Source organism: Tyto alba, unplaced genomic scaffold, assembly GCF_018691265.1.
Source record: "Tyto alba isolate M040663 unplaced genomic scaffold, T.alba_DEE_v4.0 Super-Scaffold_22, whole genome shotgun sequence".
NCBI lineage: Eukaryota > Metazoa > Chordata > Aves > Strigiformes > Tytonidae > Tyto > Tyto alba.
Window position 1 is genome coordinate 86,779 of NW_024881296.1, and position 17,827 is coordinate 104,605.

A 17,827-nucleotide genomic window follows, 5' to 3' on the forward strand; every position below is an offset into this window, starting at 1 on the left:
TTGTCATCAAATGAGTCTTCATACCGCAGAAAAATGACACCTCCTGCAAATGAATTTAGGAAGTGGTGTTTTATGGAATTATGAGTTCAAACTGGTCATTTCTAGCAGACACACAAACTAATGGCAGAGGCAGGCTGGAGAAAAAAGTGGTGTGGTCACTTCTGAAGCTTTTAAAAACTAAGGCTGAGATCTCTTTTGCATTCAATTGTAAACTAGGCCAAAAATAGCTGAATATCTACTCCCCTGTTACTGAACTTCATGTTCAAATGAAAAAGTAATTTTAGCAGAGAACATTGGGTTTGGTGAGCTTGTATGCAAAAAAGAGAAAAAAAAAGATAGGGGCTTGAGGGGTTTCTGCTTGGTGGGAATCTGGGAACCTTGAAGGAGAAAATAGAGGAGTCAGCCAAGAAGCATGGAAGCAACCCACTGAGAAGAGTTTTATCTTCCATGTGCGCAGTTGACAAGTCTGGGTGGAATGAAGCTTAAAAAGATTAGAAATGCAGGAAGGGTGTAATTTTGCCTGAAACTTCATCATGCACACACATTTTTCCCATCTGCAGTAGCAGTTTAGTAATTTTTTTGTTGCTGTGAGTCTTTCTGTCCAAGAAGAAAGCTTCATGAAAATCAGAATAACTCAAATTTAAAAATATTTGCAAGTCTACTGAATGTCCGTTGACCTTGTTGGTGTCTCCTTGGCAATAAATAAATAGGCTTTACAGGTTGGAATAAGAAATAGTTGTTGGAGAAGATCTATTACACACTAAAAAAACCCTAAACTACAGGTTTTAAACTAGATCTGTATATTATTATCCTCTTAATGATTCACAGTTAACTCTTTTTTATTAACAGTTTCACTTTTAAATGTGTATTACAGCTCAATAAGGAGCAAACTAAAATAACACTGGGACATAGTATGAAACTTGAATAAAAGAAATTTTTGTCATCTCCCATGGGTTAGATGAAGACTTAAAGATTAGTCAAAATCTTTCTGCTTTGATGTAGAAATACTAAATGTGTTAAGGTCACCTGTGATTTCTGGCTTACAAATTTGCAGGGGGTGCAGAAGGCCTTTAGCTTTCTTTTTTTTTCCTGAAAGATGGATCACCATGTTCAAGTGCAGACAAGCAGGCTGTTGTATCTAATTTTATCTTAATTCTCATTCTCAGGAGAGCTCTTGGACTCTAATAAACAGTGTTTGTGAAGCACAACCTACCAACTAGTTGAAAACTACTGTCTCCAGAAACGTGGGAAAGTCAACTGGACTAAGATCCAGGGAACATCTATGGGAACAGCTCATTTATTTTATAGGACTGGATATCTCAGCAGCCCTTGGGAGAGAGTCTGATCATTACATGCTTACAAAGGAGGACCCAGAAACCACAGGGTTGCAGAGATATTCTCAAATTCCTCCTGTCTGAAGCTACTATTTGCAGAAGAACATGCTGAGCTAACTTTGACAAATAGCTTAGTGTCACTAGGACCCATGCGTGCCGTTAGGCCCAAAGATGCTGAGAGCTGCTTCTGTTCCTGCCCTGCTCTCCCAGGGTTACCTCTCTTCTTAGATAAGGAGAAAGAAACTGCACACCCCAAAGCTGCGTGCAGCAGGCACCCCCTATTTGCCCCAAATTCAGTAGAGGTTTTCTTCTAGGGGTGATAAGTGAAAGGAATGCATAGTATCCTGATGTTAACAAGAATTGGCTTTGTGTGATCAAGGTGTTTTGGCTGAGCGGGGTCCCTTGACATGTTCCTCCTCTCTGCAGCTGGTCCCCCCTCCCTGTGCATGTGCTCCAAGGCTCTGAGAAACAGTTTTCAACGTTGTGTTTCTAAGAGCATCCAAATTACAAGGGCTGTGATACAGGAATAGCCTCACTCCCACTTCCCCAAAACCTCAAGAGGTGGGCTCATTAGTATGGTACACAGCACTGAATTGTTTGTTTCTTTGAGCTTGTGATTTCTTTGTGCTACAGGCTGGCAGCAGCCTGCAATTTTGAGGGTCAGCTGGAGGAAATGCCTACACATGCTGGCATGGCCAGCTTTTGGAGCTGTTCTGTAATGGTTGACAAGTAATGTTGTATTTCTGGAAGTGAAGTGTGTTCTTTTTTCCCAGTGGGATTTACCAATTGTTTTTTCTCGCTGGTGTTGCATGATTGTCAGGCTTTATTTCTCAGAAGAGATAATGAATTTAAGTCTGTTTTCCTGTTCTGTGTACACAGGCACATGTCTAATGGATCTAATTACGCCAATACAGAACTCTCCAGATTATCAAATATTGTTCCATTAAGGAAATAGTATTTGAAATCATATTTTTATTGTCTGAGTTGTATTTGGAGACATAGTGGGTATGTATTGAAGGTGAAAGCAAGGAGAAGTCAGTATGACCAAAACTGTTTCTTGTTTAAAAGCATCTGCCCAGCCTCTGGGCAGCCAAAAAAGCTGTAGCCAATTGCTGAGAGTAGGATGTGCGTGCTTGTAGTATGACATGCTGTCCATAAACTGTACTTCCCAGGGGAAGAAAAAAGTATTATTTTAACAAATCTCAAAATACATAACGTGAGGAAGTTTTTAATAACTAATGCTGTTCTCTTACAGGCTCTAATTTTGAAAATAGGCAAGTTTTCCTTAGTCGCTTGAGTGAATAGTCGTAGTAATGTAAAAATGCGATTACTCGCTGTCCTAGAACAGCTATGATTATATATATTCTTAGGAAACTTTTCTGTTTTGTTAATTGAAGATTTTTATGTTGAAATAGTAATTCATTTGTGATTCCCAATGAAAACTGGAATTTGGTCCTACATAATTTTTTTCCTCAATGTCATCATACTTTTAACACAGCACTTCTTGACGTGCTATAGAACTGTGTAGAGATGGGACAGTCTGTAAATAAAAAGAGGGCATTTTGCAAAAGCATGCTCATTGAGGGCTGCTGAAGAGACAAGGTGGGAAACAACTAAGGCGGTATCGCCATGCACACACACATAGCTCGGAATATAAAGTCTGTGTAATATAGTGGCATGTGTCACTGAGAGTACAGTGAGTGAGGGTACAGCAGGAGATCCTGCACTTTGAGGTCTGCCTGGACTAATTGCCTGGCTTTAAGGAGATGTATCCGTCTTGAACCAATCCTGACAGTGACTCAGCTGTAGGAGCTGATGGATAAAACAGATTTCAGCACCTTTAAGTTTCCAGTTACGGTGCTGAAATGCATTTGGGTTGTTTATTCCAGCAGTGCAACCATCTTTATCAGTGCTGTGGGAGCTGGACAATAGCTGGTCATTGTCCTGCTGGTGGTAAATGCTCATCCAAAGCTCCTGGGGTTGAAAAGCGAGAGAGGGAGACCTATAATCAGATATGTTTTGTCTGTCTTCAGTTATAGGCACAGAAGAACCACTCCTGTTTTAACTTCAGATCAATCCTTAGAAATACCAGTAAGGTGTATTCACTGTAATCTGATATTCTATGTAATACATGACCACTGTTAAAAGTAATGGAAAGAACTGTTTGTAATGCTGTGTAGAGTATGACTGGAAATACTATTTTTTGTCAAGTTAAATGAAAATGTTTCCTCAAATGTTTTTCTTACTTAAAAGCATTTAAAACACAAAGTCTGAAATTTAACTGTGGTCATTCATATGAGCAATGGAGTAGAACTACACTTGTTTAAAGAATTAGTTGTATTAAGTGTTCGTACAACAAAGGAGGTGGAAGATCAGTGAATTGTTCTCTCAATCTTTGTTACTTATATCACGTTTCCTGTCCACAGCGAAATGTTTCCAAGTTAAGATGAAAAAGAACATTAAAATGAGTTGCTGTTCTTATGTGACTTGAAAACCTTTAGAGCTGATGGTAGCTATACTGAAGTATAACTCAATGATTGTTTGTACCCACTTCCAATTAAAATTTATATTAATTATTTTAAGGAAAAACCCGTGAGTTTTTAAGTAGTAGTCATATTTCCAAGCTGAGTGAGATTCTAGTCTGAATGATGGACTTTATCTGTATATTATTTAAAGCATGCATTATACTCCACCAAAATACGGTATGGTGGTTATCTCCTGGTTTCTTAGCTGTGTACATGTACAGTATAAAGTGATCCATATTGTGTGTACCTGTTCCTGTGTATCCGAGAGAGATAAATGTTTGCTAATTATGATACCTGGTTTCCTTCCTCTGTTTTATGTGATAGTGTTTTGGTAGCAAACTGTGGCAGGGTGCTTATGGTACATGAATGTACAGAGTTTTTAAATGTAGCTCATGCTGGATCTTAACTGATCATTGTTCTGTTGATGATCTTTGCCAAACAAGCAAGTTTAACTGTCCTGTATAAGCCTTAGTAATATTATTTTGTCTTCCTTGTGCTTAAAACTGCGAGCTTGGTCATAAACTTCCTCTTTGGGATACACTTAAAAGTCAGATTTATATCATGTATCAAGCACAATAAGGAATTTCGTGTCTGGTTTTTATCAGTTTAGCCAAGCACTGCCAGAAATCTTGCTGCATCTTGCAAAAAGAGTTGTTGTGAAGGGGGTGAGGTTTAAAAAAAAAATGCAAAGAATTACAAATGCGAAATATTTGAAGGTTATAAAATGAAGCCTAGAAAAGGGTTACCTGGTTATTTGATCCAGTGAATCTGCATTAGTTTCACATTTAATGCAGGTTAGATGTTTCTCTATGATACCTTTGCTTCATTCAGTGCAGGGGACGCAGTTTATGTTCTTGGTTCCCGTGCAGCAATAAAGCAGAAGGCAATTTTCTGCACAGCTGAACTGAGAAGAAAGTCTGCATCTCAACTTGATCTTGGTCTTGAAAGGGCTTACATAAGGTGCTGGGGCCAGGGGCTGTTGCGTCACCTCCATTCCTCCCCCCATTCACATAAACCAACACAAAAGGTGTGATGTGGTGGCTGGTGTCACACAACATGCAAACACATCCCCACACAGATGTAGTGATATGAAAAACACTAAAACAGAAAATATTCCACACTGCTGCTAATAGACAGTCCTGTTCATGTAAGACATGGATTTAGGAAAGGACTGTAAGTCTAAATAGCTTTCCTTTGAAAATGAAAAGTGTTTTTTTTTCACTTACAGCATAATTAGGTATTACAGGTAATTACCTCAAGTTAAATATCTTCATGATAAAAGCTAACAATATATACAGATATGGTGAGTGCCCTATAGAAAAGACAGAGCGGTGCACTAGGCGTCTCAAATTTTATAATAAATTGGCAGATGCTCCTATTAAGCTGGAATCCCGATAGAGCCGAGCAGTTACTTCTGGAGTGGATTGCCATTTCTGTTCTCGATCTTGTAACAGACGGCAGCTAATCTATCGTGAGAGCAAGGGAAGGCAGCACATCCCTCTTAAAGAAAATACTACAAAAGCTTCAGGAGAAATCTCTCAGACACTGGATGATAAAAGGCAGCTAATGGATGTAGATCACAAGTTGTTTGTTGGACTTTTGGGGGGGGGGGGGTGTGTTTCAGGTTTGCCTTTTTCTCAGAAAAAACCCTCAAGATAAGGAGGATGTGATGGTGTATCTGCTGAAGGCTGAGCAGGTCGTGGTGTTGGCTTTACTCACTTCAGAGCAGCCAACCTGCTGCTGTTCTCTGTCACTTGTGTGATGGGTGAGCTCTTCATTTTGTGCTAGTTCTTGTGGTGGTGGTGGTTTGTTTTTTTTTTTTTTGTTTTTTTTTTTAACCTGCAGTTTTATTTCAGGCCACTCCTGATGTGACTGGTGTCGCATGCTTTGACATCTGTCTGGTCTAGAGGAAGGCAGCAAAACCTGCTGGTAGCTCACCCCACTGACAATATTTTAGCTCATTGCTGATGAATTGGAAAGAAACAGCCAGTCTTGCATCCTTGTCAAGCTCATGGAGTTCTAACCCCTTGGCTTTTAGATAAGCAATACCCAGCTTTGCAGATAAGCAGCGTGATGCACACAGTGTGCATCCAGCCAAAAGCCACATGGTGTCACCCCCTTGGCTAACAAGAGTGAGAACCTTATTTCCCTGAACGTATGGAGTACAGCAGTAGGAATACCATGTCAAGGAAAATTAAATTGAGGCAAATCCCAAGGATTGCAGTGTCAGCTGTGCTTCACTTTGCTGTGCTCCGTAGTGGTGTGTGCTTGGAGCTGGCATGTTTGTTTAGGATAAGCTGCATCCATTTTGGGGTGAGAATGAAGCAAAAGTGTCTGCTTGAATCTATGATGGAGAAGCTTAGCCACGGTTTCCTCTCTCTACCTCCTGTCCTCCTCCTCCCTTCATGGCCATATTTAGCAACCATTGCCAGTTAGACAATGCAAATTTAAGGCTGTAGATTATCGGCTTTGGAAAAATAGGTGGGAAAATGGGCTATCTCATAAAAAAGGGGGGTTGGAAAGTATAATTTCTGTTGCTGCACAGGGAGGAGGAGTGAGTGTCCCCTTACTCTCCCTTGCAAAACACAAATACAGCGTTTAGCCTGACAGAGTTCACCAGTGCTTCGGAAGAAGCTGCAGTTGCATTTTTAAGGATTGCCTCACACACACGGATTCTCCCTTGGGCGACTCGTGCTTTTGCTGCTGCAGCCAGCATGCTGCTGCGGCCAGTGCTGCAGACCCTGCTTTACTGCTGCAGCGTTTACCAGTTTTGCTTCCTTGTCTGCGGTGTGGAGGTGGCAGATGAAGCTGTGGATGTTGCAGCAAGGCGGAATGTCTCGTCATTTGTTTCAGCCTTGGCCAGGGGCAGGTATTTGTCCCAGCTTTCCTGTGTAATCGACCATCAGAACAGTCCCCTGACCCGGTGTTCCCTGCAGTGACCAGTTGGGTATTCCTGGGGCATAGTGGGGGAGAGGGTCAGGCAGACCTGCCAAGGAGGCAGAGAAGCCTCCTTGTTATCCAGTACTGCATTCCCAAAGGCGCTCCCAGTGTCCTCATCACTGTTACCGATCCATTACCCTCTGCTGTCCGGGGACAAGAATCTGGGATAAGTGGTAAGCACTTGCAAATTGAATTTTAATGAAAGCTGTAAGGTTGCTTCCATAACCCGGATTTGTTTGCACTATTCCTTTAAAATCAGATATTTGTAAAACCCTAAAGATGTGACCTCTTGGTAGATGGTTAAAGAGCATTTTTGAGCAAGCTTTTCCCTTTTACTCCTCCTATTTTCCCTACAGTCAATTGCTTCAGCAGACATGGATTTGAATCAGCTGGAGGCTTTTCTCACCGCCCAAACCAAAAAACAAGGTGGCATCACATCAGATCAAGCTGCAGTCATTGCAAAATTTTGGAAGAACCACCGAATAAAGATCCACGAGAGCCTGATCAATCAAAGCCGTTGGGATAATGTCTTGAAAAACATGAACTGGCGAGTGGATCTGAAGTCACAGTCAAGACACGTTGATCAGATAAACACTCCTGTTGCAATAGTTGAAATGGAACTGGGAAAAAATGGGCAGGTAAGCTTTCTTTTGCAAAATGTGTAAACCTGGTTTAGCAATGTATGTGCTGAGACATTTTACCTGTTGCTGAGTTCACTGCATCCAAATCAAGTCAGTCTATTTTTCATCGCCAGGCCTCTAATGTACTTGAACTTGTGATCCATCTTTGGATACAAAGATACATTCTGGGTGGTGAATGCAATTTTGGTTTTTTTTCTGTATGTTCACATACTCTTTAAGCTTGGAAAATCTGAGGAAGCAGAAAACAAACATAAAACCAGCCATACTAGCAATTATATTAAAATTATATTTGTCTTCCATGCACTGTGAAGCTGATTTGTCTTTTTTTTTTTTCTAATCAAATACTAAAATTACATAATATCTGCAAAGTAGAAGCTGAAAAAGAATAAAGTTCGCAAATTATGATGGTCAAGCATCCCTTGCATTTTAGGACAAATGAGGGGAAAGACTCTTCTTTATTTTGCACAACACCTATTTTTACATTACACGTACATCTTTATTACCAGTCACATTATGCAATCTCGTCTTACCCGCCTGAAAGAGACATATAGCTCTATCAGTGCTGAACACTGTATTTTTTTTTTTTTTAATCTTTATAATTCATATGAATGTACAACTAGAGGCACAGCTTCCCATCCTCAATTTTACTGTCTTTTCCTGACAGGAAATATGTTTCAGTGTGGTATCTTTTTCCTCTACAGTGTGTTAGTGAATCTTAAAACCTCATTTCTTAGCAGTAGCTATTGCAGATCATACTGTTAGCTAATTTGGGGAGGTCGTTGTCAATAGTTAACATTTAGTATGTTTCTTTGGATTTTGTAATATTTTAGTGTTTTATAGCAAAGAGTACCTGGATTACATATAGCTAAAAAAAGAAATTATGTACCCCCCCCCCACACACACGCACCTGGAGTATTCCCATGCAGACCGAATGATTTAACTGAAACTGTGTGGCTATACCAAGGCCAGAATGAAAGTACAAGTAAATTGGGATCCTACTGAGACAGCATATATTAAAGTTATTCTGTTAGTCCACTTTTCCCTCTTGGTCTTTGAAAGTTTATCCTAAATGTTGAAGCTCTAGCTTCCACTTGTGTATCTCTGCAGTGACCAATACAATAAAGGGGGGAGAGTGTGTGTGTGTGTGTGTGTGTGTAGGGTTTTCCTGGCATCAAAAAAGTGGAGTTTGGAACTGAATTAATTAATTGGAAATAATTATAATCCATTAGTAACAAATGTAAAAAGTTTTAATTGAAAAAAAAAGTCTGCAGTGACTACATTAGTGAGCAAATGAGAAAATACTCAGAATCACTGTTGTATTTTATAAGGGAATTATGTAGTTAGTGACTTTTGTTTTGAAATTGTTTTTTCCCTGGTAATGGATTATTACAGTAACATCAATCAGCAAGTACATTTGTATTTCTTCCACACAGCGCAGAGAAAGGGGATGTGAACATGAAGAATATACATTTCTGAGACACTGTAATTTCTCTTACCAAAGAGCCCCATAACAAAACCAGAATGAATTATTTTAGCAATGCAGCTTTGTATTTCAAAGGGAAGTGGTTGCATGAATGTATTTTTTGAACTGCCATCAGACATAACTTGTCTCCTTTGCTGAGGACAGTGCAATAGTGGGCTGTCAGCAAGTCTGACTGTCGGTGTGAATAAGGGTATTTGACTGGTGCTTACAGAAATAATCACGGAGTAATTGGGATTGACACGACTTCAGTCAAAATTGGCATTTATTTTAAGGTGCTGTGGTTTCATGTAGCCTTTAGCTTTGGTTTAAATAGCTTTTCTGCTGCAAAGCTTTTGGCTGAGGCAGTCCGCAGCATGCTCACGTGATGGGCTGGGGCAAGGGAGTTGGGAGAACCCCGGGACTGAAACAGCAGCAAGTGGATTGTCAGAACAGTTCATCCAGCCCTTGGCCTCTTCCCACATGCGTTTGGGGACCTCCTAGAAAGATGGTCACAGAGACTGTACTGTTGGAGGTTGAACGAGTTGTTCTTGCACGCTGGATCCAGCCCACAAACTGAAAACCACCATGTTTTATAGCTTTTATATGTACTTTTACTTGATCGTTAAAACATTTATATCTGTTCTAAATATCAAAATTTGTAGCACATCAAATACATATGCTGGTACCTTTCTGAAACTTAACAGAGAGAACATCTTTTCTAAAAGGTTGTCGGTCACAGATGTGATTTGGCGAATACTCAAGATCTCTTGGATTTGCAGAAGAAAGCTGGCTGATGATTCAGGAGTAAATTATTCAGAACAGACTGTTTTCATTTAGATACTTGATAACAGGGGAGTATACAAATGCATTGATGTGTAATGAATTGACATTAATATTTCATATGTTTCAACAGAAGCAAAGAAATGCTCTGTAGAAAATGTACCTTTCCAGAATTTAAAGTCACTTGGATTCTTCTTGGTGTCTCTGCACTGGATTTAGATCTCTGCCCAACAGAAGGCCAGGCAGTTTCGTGGAGTATCTGCTCCTTCTGCTTCAATAAGTAGCCTTGTTTCTGCTTGCCATCTCTGAATTTTAACTGGTCAAGTCATTCATGATGGAAGGACTATATGTGTGAGATCTAATATGGCTAGAAATGGGGAATTTGAAGTGACTGGTTCATAAGTGCCAGCAGACTGACTTTACATTAATTTTGTCAAATTTCATGAATGTTTTCTGATAGAAGAGAGATGTTTCTGGGTTTGGGAATCCATTACAACTTGCATGCATTAATTCTTACTATCTTTGGCATAATTGATATTTAAAAAAAAAAAAAAAAGAACCCTTTCCTCTAAGTGCTCTTAGAAACACTTCTAATGAGAAACATTCAGAAGTACTGGTGCTCCAAACTTTGGAAAGTTTGGCTCAAGACCTATAATTTGCTGTTTGAACTTTTCTTCTTCAGTAAAGATTTTACAGCAACATTTAAAGTTTCCTTTATGATGGTGATGTAGTCTTTATACATCCTGATTAAAGGCAGATGAACATGCTAGCCATGAAGTACTCTGCTTTGAAAGCCTATTTGCTTTAACAATATGACTAAAAATAAAATCCTAAAGTAGTTGCACTTTGCCTTCATCTGTTCATGATATTCAGTGCTCATCACTGCCAGTTCATTCTTCCCTTTTGAACAGCCCATCTTTTCTTTTGCAGAATGGTTTTATCCTCCTGTATCTCTCAAGCCTACCTTGCTGGCTTTCTCTTAAAACATCTATAGCTCCCTGCCTCCTTTATGTCCTTTTAAATCTTGTTCTCCCTCTCTGAGCAGCGCTGTAAAGCTCTTTTGGCATGAAATTTCAACCAGACACGAATCTGCCGGGAGGGACAGCAGAGTGAGCGGGAGAGTTGCCCTTCTCATGCCCTTCCTGCCCCGCTGCATCATCGCTGCTCTGTCTGGTGAACAGTCGCTGCTGTGCAATGTTAGGTTCCCTGCAGATTGCAGTCACAGACTTGTATCTGACCTTGTCATTAGTAGAAAATAAATGGATTGGTTTTGCACTGTGGCTTGGCATTAAGATATATTTAAACTTGTTTTGTGGACTTTGTCATGGTATTTTCCTTATGAGATGTCCCCCTCCCTTGGGGCTCTGTTCTTCTCACTAGTATTCTGGGCTGATTTGCCAGTAAGTTTTATTTTCTTGCAGCGTTACGTATTTTGCAGTTTAATATCTGAGACTGATCAAATGTTATAGATTAGCCTGAATATATGCTCATGGCTTTTATGCTTGAACTTATTTACAGAGTGGGTATTTTCACATGCATTTCTTTTCAGTGTTTAAGATACTGCTAATCCATGTAGTAGCACATTGATTGGAGTTTTGTGTGATGTTAAGCATGTTTTATGAGCAAAGAGTATTTTCTGCCCTAATTTAACATGAGGTCTGGGATTTCACTGCAGGATTCTTCCCAGGAAGACCTGGGGAAATTGCATCAGGATTATGGATTAGAGGGTTTTTTTTCCCAAAACATTGTATATCTCTTCTCTTTCCTTTTTAAAGACATCTACCTGACAGAGGTGTCATAAAACTTATTTAATAGTATACAGTAGGTAAATACTACTATATAACAAATACTAAAACCACAGTATAAGGTAATTTCTTTCATATTTAAGGGCAAAGAGCAGCCTCTCATTCCATATAGTTTTTCTCAAGTCTGAATTCACCAGGGATATATATCTTCATACAAAATAAACATCTTTCTTTAAAGAATGGACAAACATTAGTAATAGACTTCCAATAAATTGGAAATCTAATATTTGCTAATTCTGACTATATTTTGATTGTCATTTTAAAATCTCACCACTGAGATAAATACTTTCTGATGAAAGGACTAACTAAGTGAAGAACTGTCAGCTCACAGTTCACCTTAGGTATATCACATCTGCTGTCTCCTAATGGCTGGGTCTAGACCCTGGTAATACAGAGGAAAAAAAAAAAAAAGAAAAAAATTCAGGTAATAATTCTGTTAATTCAGGTGCAGAAAGAATTCATAATGAGCTTAGACAATTGTCATGTGCTGTATGTAGGAGGTAAAATGCTACCAGGAATTTGCAGGTCTGGAGCTTGAGATTTCAATAACTTTTAGTTTGTATGACTATGAAGGTTTAATTCTTTTAATGTTCTCGGAAGGAGTGAAGTAGGTCTCAAAGATAACTTTTGGGAGATAAACATTGTTTCTGACTTGTTAGTTATGTATATTCTACACAAATGTAGGTTGAAATTTGCATCAACCGTGCTATAAATAAATGATAAGCTGAATTCACACATGTTGACAAATATTAAAATTGAACATGCTTTCACAGTGTAATAAAAAAATCTTAGGATTTAGCTTCTGTAAATCTCATTACCTTGTGAGGATTACAGACTGAATGCCACTGAGGATCTGCTGGCGTTCTGCACATTTTTGTGAGCACGGGTCTCTTGGTTTCCCTAGGCTGTGGTTATCTCCAGCAATAGCTTTCACCACTGAAGAATGGTCAGATCAAGAAAACATCATGAGTAAACTCATGCTATAGGGAGGAAGCTATAGGCTGCGCTTGCTTTTGCCTCCTTGTGACTCCAGGTCAGGGTGCTTCAGAGCTACTGCTGAACATAACCTCAGATAATGGGCTTCCAGTCCTTTTTCTGTAGGATCTATTCTGAAGAGACAGGCCATCTTTTACAGAGTATCAGTGTGGGCGAAGCGATGCTTAGGGAGGTGAAAAGGTCTGGGTACCTGAACCAAAATAATGGCAGCCTGGCCTGTGAAGGGGAGGGAAAAGCAACCACCAAACCATTTTTCCTTTCCAGCTTTAATCCATTTTAATCTTTGTAGTTATTATCATTATCAGAAATATTGTTCCAGTCAAAAATGGGAGAGCACGGTCATTTAGAAGCCGAATCCTGGGACTCTGGAAGCCACAATGGGCTTAATAATTTTATATGATTAAAAATATAAACCCGGGTAAGTAGAAGTTAGTGGGAAAAAATCACCTTTGTATCCAAGCTGAATGTAATCACTTGAGCTTTTGTTCACCTTGGAAATTTATGAGCTGGAGGGAACAGTTACATAAGGCAGTACAGTGCAAAAGCAAATAAAAACCAGAGAGGGCAACAGGTCACTCGGCACAGAGAAAACTGGAACACAGTTGACTGCCTTAACTCAGTCATTTCCTTAATCCTCTGCATGGCACACTCTCTGCTGTGACAGTTCAATTTTTGTCACTTTCTCCTGAAAGCAAAGTGAAATTTGGGGAACAAGAAGGGAATTTTGTTATTTATGGCTGTTGGGATTTTTAAGTGTAATACCTTACAGAGGTAAGAGCATTAGGTCAAGATATTAAATAAATATCCAACTTGAATTGTCGCTTTTCCACTGTATATATTTGACAATATTTTTTCATGAGTATCTCATCTGTTCATCATATATGAAGCAAAGATATTCTACAATTAGTGGTACTAACAGTTTCCATCCTTATTTGTACCATGTTTGTACACATATGGGTGTGCTGGCGCACACACACACACACACACATGTATTCCTTGTCAGCTGTTTTCACTCTGGAACTGCTTTGGCTGAAGTAGTTAAATAGAATAATTTAAGTGAGACACAGATATTTTTGATTGTAGCTGAGCTCAGGGAGAATTTTAGATTACTTGAAAGTGAGCTATATGAAGATAGATGTTATTGTAACGATGTCTGTTTACTGCCTAAATTCAGATTCAGTCCCAGACCCTTGAAATACTTTACCTTCTCAGAAAATATATTGAGGTCTTGGACGTTATGACAGGGACTTTCCCATCTGTTATGTATCTTATGTGATCAACAAATATTTTGCAATCTAACATCAATCTGACATTCTCGTGCAGCAATAAAATGTTGAGTAGCTTTGATGAATCACCTTGCAGAGCCATCTCTTGCAGCCTTGGGACACAGACTACGATGAGGCTGGGACAGGGGCAGCTGGGTTCAACAGACCTGTCTGTTAAAAATTGTCCCCAGCAAATGCATTTCATCATTCAGCTACACCTTTTCCTGGAATTGGCGCTACACATTTATGAGTTAGTCAGAAGGACCTGTTCTTCCTCCTCCTCCTCCCTCTTATCATCCCTATGTTATTTCTGTCTGCTCATGGCTTTTCTGCAAGTCCTCGCCCTGGTTTCCTACCAGCTCCCTTGCCCCCAGAAGTGGTTGGTACACTTTTGGAACCTACCCTTAGCTAACAGCCCTTGATCCTCATCCTGGCTCCCCTACTGAAAGCATTTCTATAACTTTTCAACCTTCTCTTTGCAATTCCTTAAGCACTGGGGTGGGTTACTCAGAGTTTGCAGGGGTGCACACTTTGAGATCTTCAAGGCTCAAGCTGGATAAAGTCACTGCAGTGAGATGTATGGTCATGGTCTCTGCCACAACAGACCCAAGCATTTAGCCTGCAGACTTTCACGTGAAACAGACGGTTTCATGCTCCTTGTTTAATCCAGCCACTGTGTGCATTTCAGTTTCTTCTCTATTCACTGAACCTCATGTTGAAGACTGAGCTAAGTGTGTGTTTCTGTTGCTTTTGCAGTTTGTGCTTTAGTTCAGTCTGAATGTGTGAACTTCTGGGTCAGGGAACCATGATACTGAATGTTGAGGGAGGGGGGACAGGCCAAAAAAAGCTGATGGCATTTAAAAAAATAACACATTGAAGAAGCTGGAGGCAAAGATGGCTGATGAGCTTCAAAAGCTCCACAGCTCTGGCTCTGTTCTCTAATAAGAAAGTTCCTTTAGGGCAGAGGAGCAGCTCTGCATTTCCCACATCTACCAACCTGCTAAAGATTCCACCTTGTTGCAGCAAAAACAGGCTTTAATTGAGGTGAAATACAGTGTAAGGCTTGCAAAGATGTAGTTTTAATGTATGAAGTGGAAAGTTTTCGGAGATTTGCAGGAGGTGAGATAAAACTGAAATGGAAAAGGTGGATTAAAAAATACCACCAATTCTCATTTTACTAATACCAAGTCTAGGGCAGGAGGCAGAGGGGACCACCCTTGACCAGCATCATTGGTTCCTGGGTTATTAAAAAGCAACTTTGCAATGCAAAGATTGGGCCTATTTTCTGCCATGTTGCCAACTGTTGAGAACCCAGAGAGAGCCTTTGCTGGTGTAAGGCCTCCTGGGGTAAATATATAGGAGTTAGTGATTTCTTTTGGCACTGTCCACTTTTTGTAAAACCAGCAGCATGTAGTTTGGGTGTGAAAATGAGTGTGTTCTGTTTTTTGAATTAAATAATCTCATATTTTGTAAAATGTATGCACCCTGGGAGGCTTTCAAGGAAGGGGAAGATGCTTGAAGGACCAAGAATTGGAATCTCTGCTAGCTTCTTAACAAAAGCCAAAAGTTTTGCATAATTCTCAAAAAAAAACCCCAAAAAAACAAAAAAAAAACAAAACCCAAACATTTAAAAAAGGGGGAATTTATTTGCTGGAGAGCCTGTATACAGCAAATCAATGCGACTGGCTGCTTTGCATCTTAGCTCTGGTGTTGCTGGCCATCTGTGTTCTTCAGAGGACTTGGATGTCAACATTAGTAAGTAATTTGTTCTTAGAAGACTCAGGGGAAAAAAGGAGTTGTTATGAACATAAGTGCCCACTGCATCGGCTGACAAAGCATCTTGTTTTTACAGGCCTAGCCTGGCCAAGTACATTTAAAATTGTTGTTTTGCCAGTTGGCCAGCCTTCCCACTCTTGACAATCTATCATGTTGCTGCTGAAAAGTGCTTTGGAGATCCTTCCAGGTTTGTCATGGTCTCTCTTGAGATCCCCCAATATTAATGTTCAGGGGTGTAAATAAAGACAGATTCTTACTTAATTTATTTTAATTAGGAAGAGCTGCTGCAGGCATCAGAAGATACAAAATTGGAAAGCTGGCATGTAACTGGGGAGAAACTCTTGTACCTTACACCTTTTGCTGCTTAATCCTTTGGATTTTCTTTGTTCTCTCTTAAATATATATATATATTTATATACTCTCCATAAGACTGGTCTCCAGCTTTGGCTGTGCAAGAATTGATCCAACAAAAAAAAACCCACCTAACAGTACATGATAGCAAAGCAAAGTCACCGCAGAGTGTACAATTAAACTTTCAATGTTTCTCTGTGTGCCTTGGGGTTTTGAGGGAAGAGTGAACCTGTGTCATTTCTTCTGAGCAGCTTGTGTGTTATCTGCCAGCAGCTTTATTTTTTCACCTTTCTTCACGAATTGGATTCCCACGTGGTGAGCAGGTTCTATTAATACATTAAGCAACAGAAGGCATGGGCAACAGGAGAATGCAATTCGTAGGCAGCTCTCAGTATAATCTTTTTATCGAGGACATATTTCCCTTCTAATTTTTAGCAAGCTCTGTGGCTTTCCATCCTTTTAGTGCTTCTACTCATATGTCTGATCCTAGTTAAAAATGGAAAAAAAGACGAACATCACTATTTTTCCTTACTTCTTATCATTCCCTTTACAAAAATCTCTAACAGAAGGATTTTGCTAGTAGCTGCTGGAATTTGTTGGTGTACAAAACTGTCCTTGGCAGTCAGTAACTGAGTGTTAATGTTGAGGTATTATGAGCTCCCTGTACAGAAATGTAGTTAATCAACACGTGAAATGTCTGGAATACTAGTGCTGTGTCTGCATAAAAACAAACTCTCATTCCTGCTGCAGATGTTCTTGCTGCTGTTGGTTTATGCTACTAGCAATGGTTCCTAGGGACTTCTAGATGCCAGCAAAAAAAAAATTTGGAAGATGCTCATGCCCCTTCCCAAGGGAGTGAATTAAGACTGTAGGAAACAAGGCTCTTTTTGAAGATACCGACTGCCACGTGTAGGTCAGGTTTTCAGCAGATTACTGGTGGGAGCTTGCATCAAAGAAGCTCGAACTTTTCATATTCATTTGCAGATTCACTTACCTCCATATTAAATGGCTTTGTCTTGCAGGTGCACCTTAGTACGCTGGCCTTTGCTTCACCTTGTGAAAAACATAGACTGAAAGGAAGGCAGTAAATAGAACTGTCATGGAAAATCACATGTGGGTCTGTGATGGTAGTTTTGGATTACAGGTCTTTTTCTTGCAGCAGTGTGGACTTAAAGGGTTCCTGACTTTTGCTACTTGTTCTCAGTATTGCGCTACCCTGGTAGTTACACATTTGCAGAGTTGAAAGTGGACGAGTGAGTCCAAATTAAATTTTTTTGTTCCCTCCCCACCCTTCTCATTTTTTTCCCCAAATCATTTTTAGTCTGGATCAGCTTATTGAAGGGACAGGGTGAGGGCAAAATTGAGCAAAAGAAATTGAGAACTTTGCCTTGCCATGAAAAAAAACGCTCATTTAAACATATGTGTTCAAAGGATCACTCGTTTTAAATCCTAGCTAGTGGTCTCTTGAACATGAGAAGTAAAGCAGCTTTCCTTGAGGGCTAAGGATAACCTCTCTGAAGTCCCAGCTTTTCTTCAAAAAATGGAGGAGGAATAGAAAATGAGACACAGGGTTGTTGGATGAGTTTGGTATTGTAGACTTCATCTGGAGAAGTGTGGAAAAGGTGTCTGATTTGGAAATGATCTAAAATGGTATCTGGAGGTGGGAACCTGCTAAGATTGCTAGAGCAGGGGAATCTTGGTATTTTAGCAGCGTTAGTGTTCTTTGTTTCTAGAAAATTTATCAGCTACACACATTCATGACAGTCATTAATGAGAAACATGATTGAAATATTTGTCTTACTACTTGTCCAAGTATTTTCTCCAGTGTTAAGTGGGAAATATGGCAAGCTGAACCACAGAGTTGGCTGAGTTGCCTGGAGTGATGCTAGAAGTCTGGAAACTGTGAGGAATAGAACTGAACAGCAGGCAGGTCCTGACTTAGAGCTTTAACA

General features: G+C 39.8%; 1 protein-coding gene across 6 annotated transcripts in view; it reads left to right on the plus strand.

The window, feature by feature from the left end:
- The first annotated feature begins 6,695 nt into the window (after nucleotides 1–6,695).
- The window catches only part of COMMD1 (copper metabolism domain containing 1), a 69,132-nt gene continuing 58,000 nt past the window's right edge, over nucleotides 6,696–17,827 (plus strand). For 2 of the 6 annotated variants that reach the window (XM_032984206.2, XM_042796176.1), the window contains exon 1: nucleotides 6,696–7,437. In XM_032984206.2, coding sequence (XP_032840097.2) covers nucleotides 7,174–7,437 — 264 coding nt within the window. In that variant the 5' untranslated portion in view covers nucleotides 6,696–7,173. The remainder of the gene's footprint in view (nucleotides 7,438–17,827) is intronic. The other 4 variants (XM_032984202.2, XM_032984204.2, XM_032984205.2 and 1 more) reach the window with 4 other exon arrangements.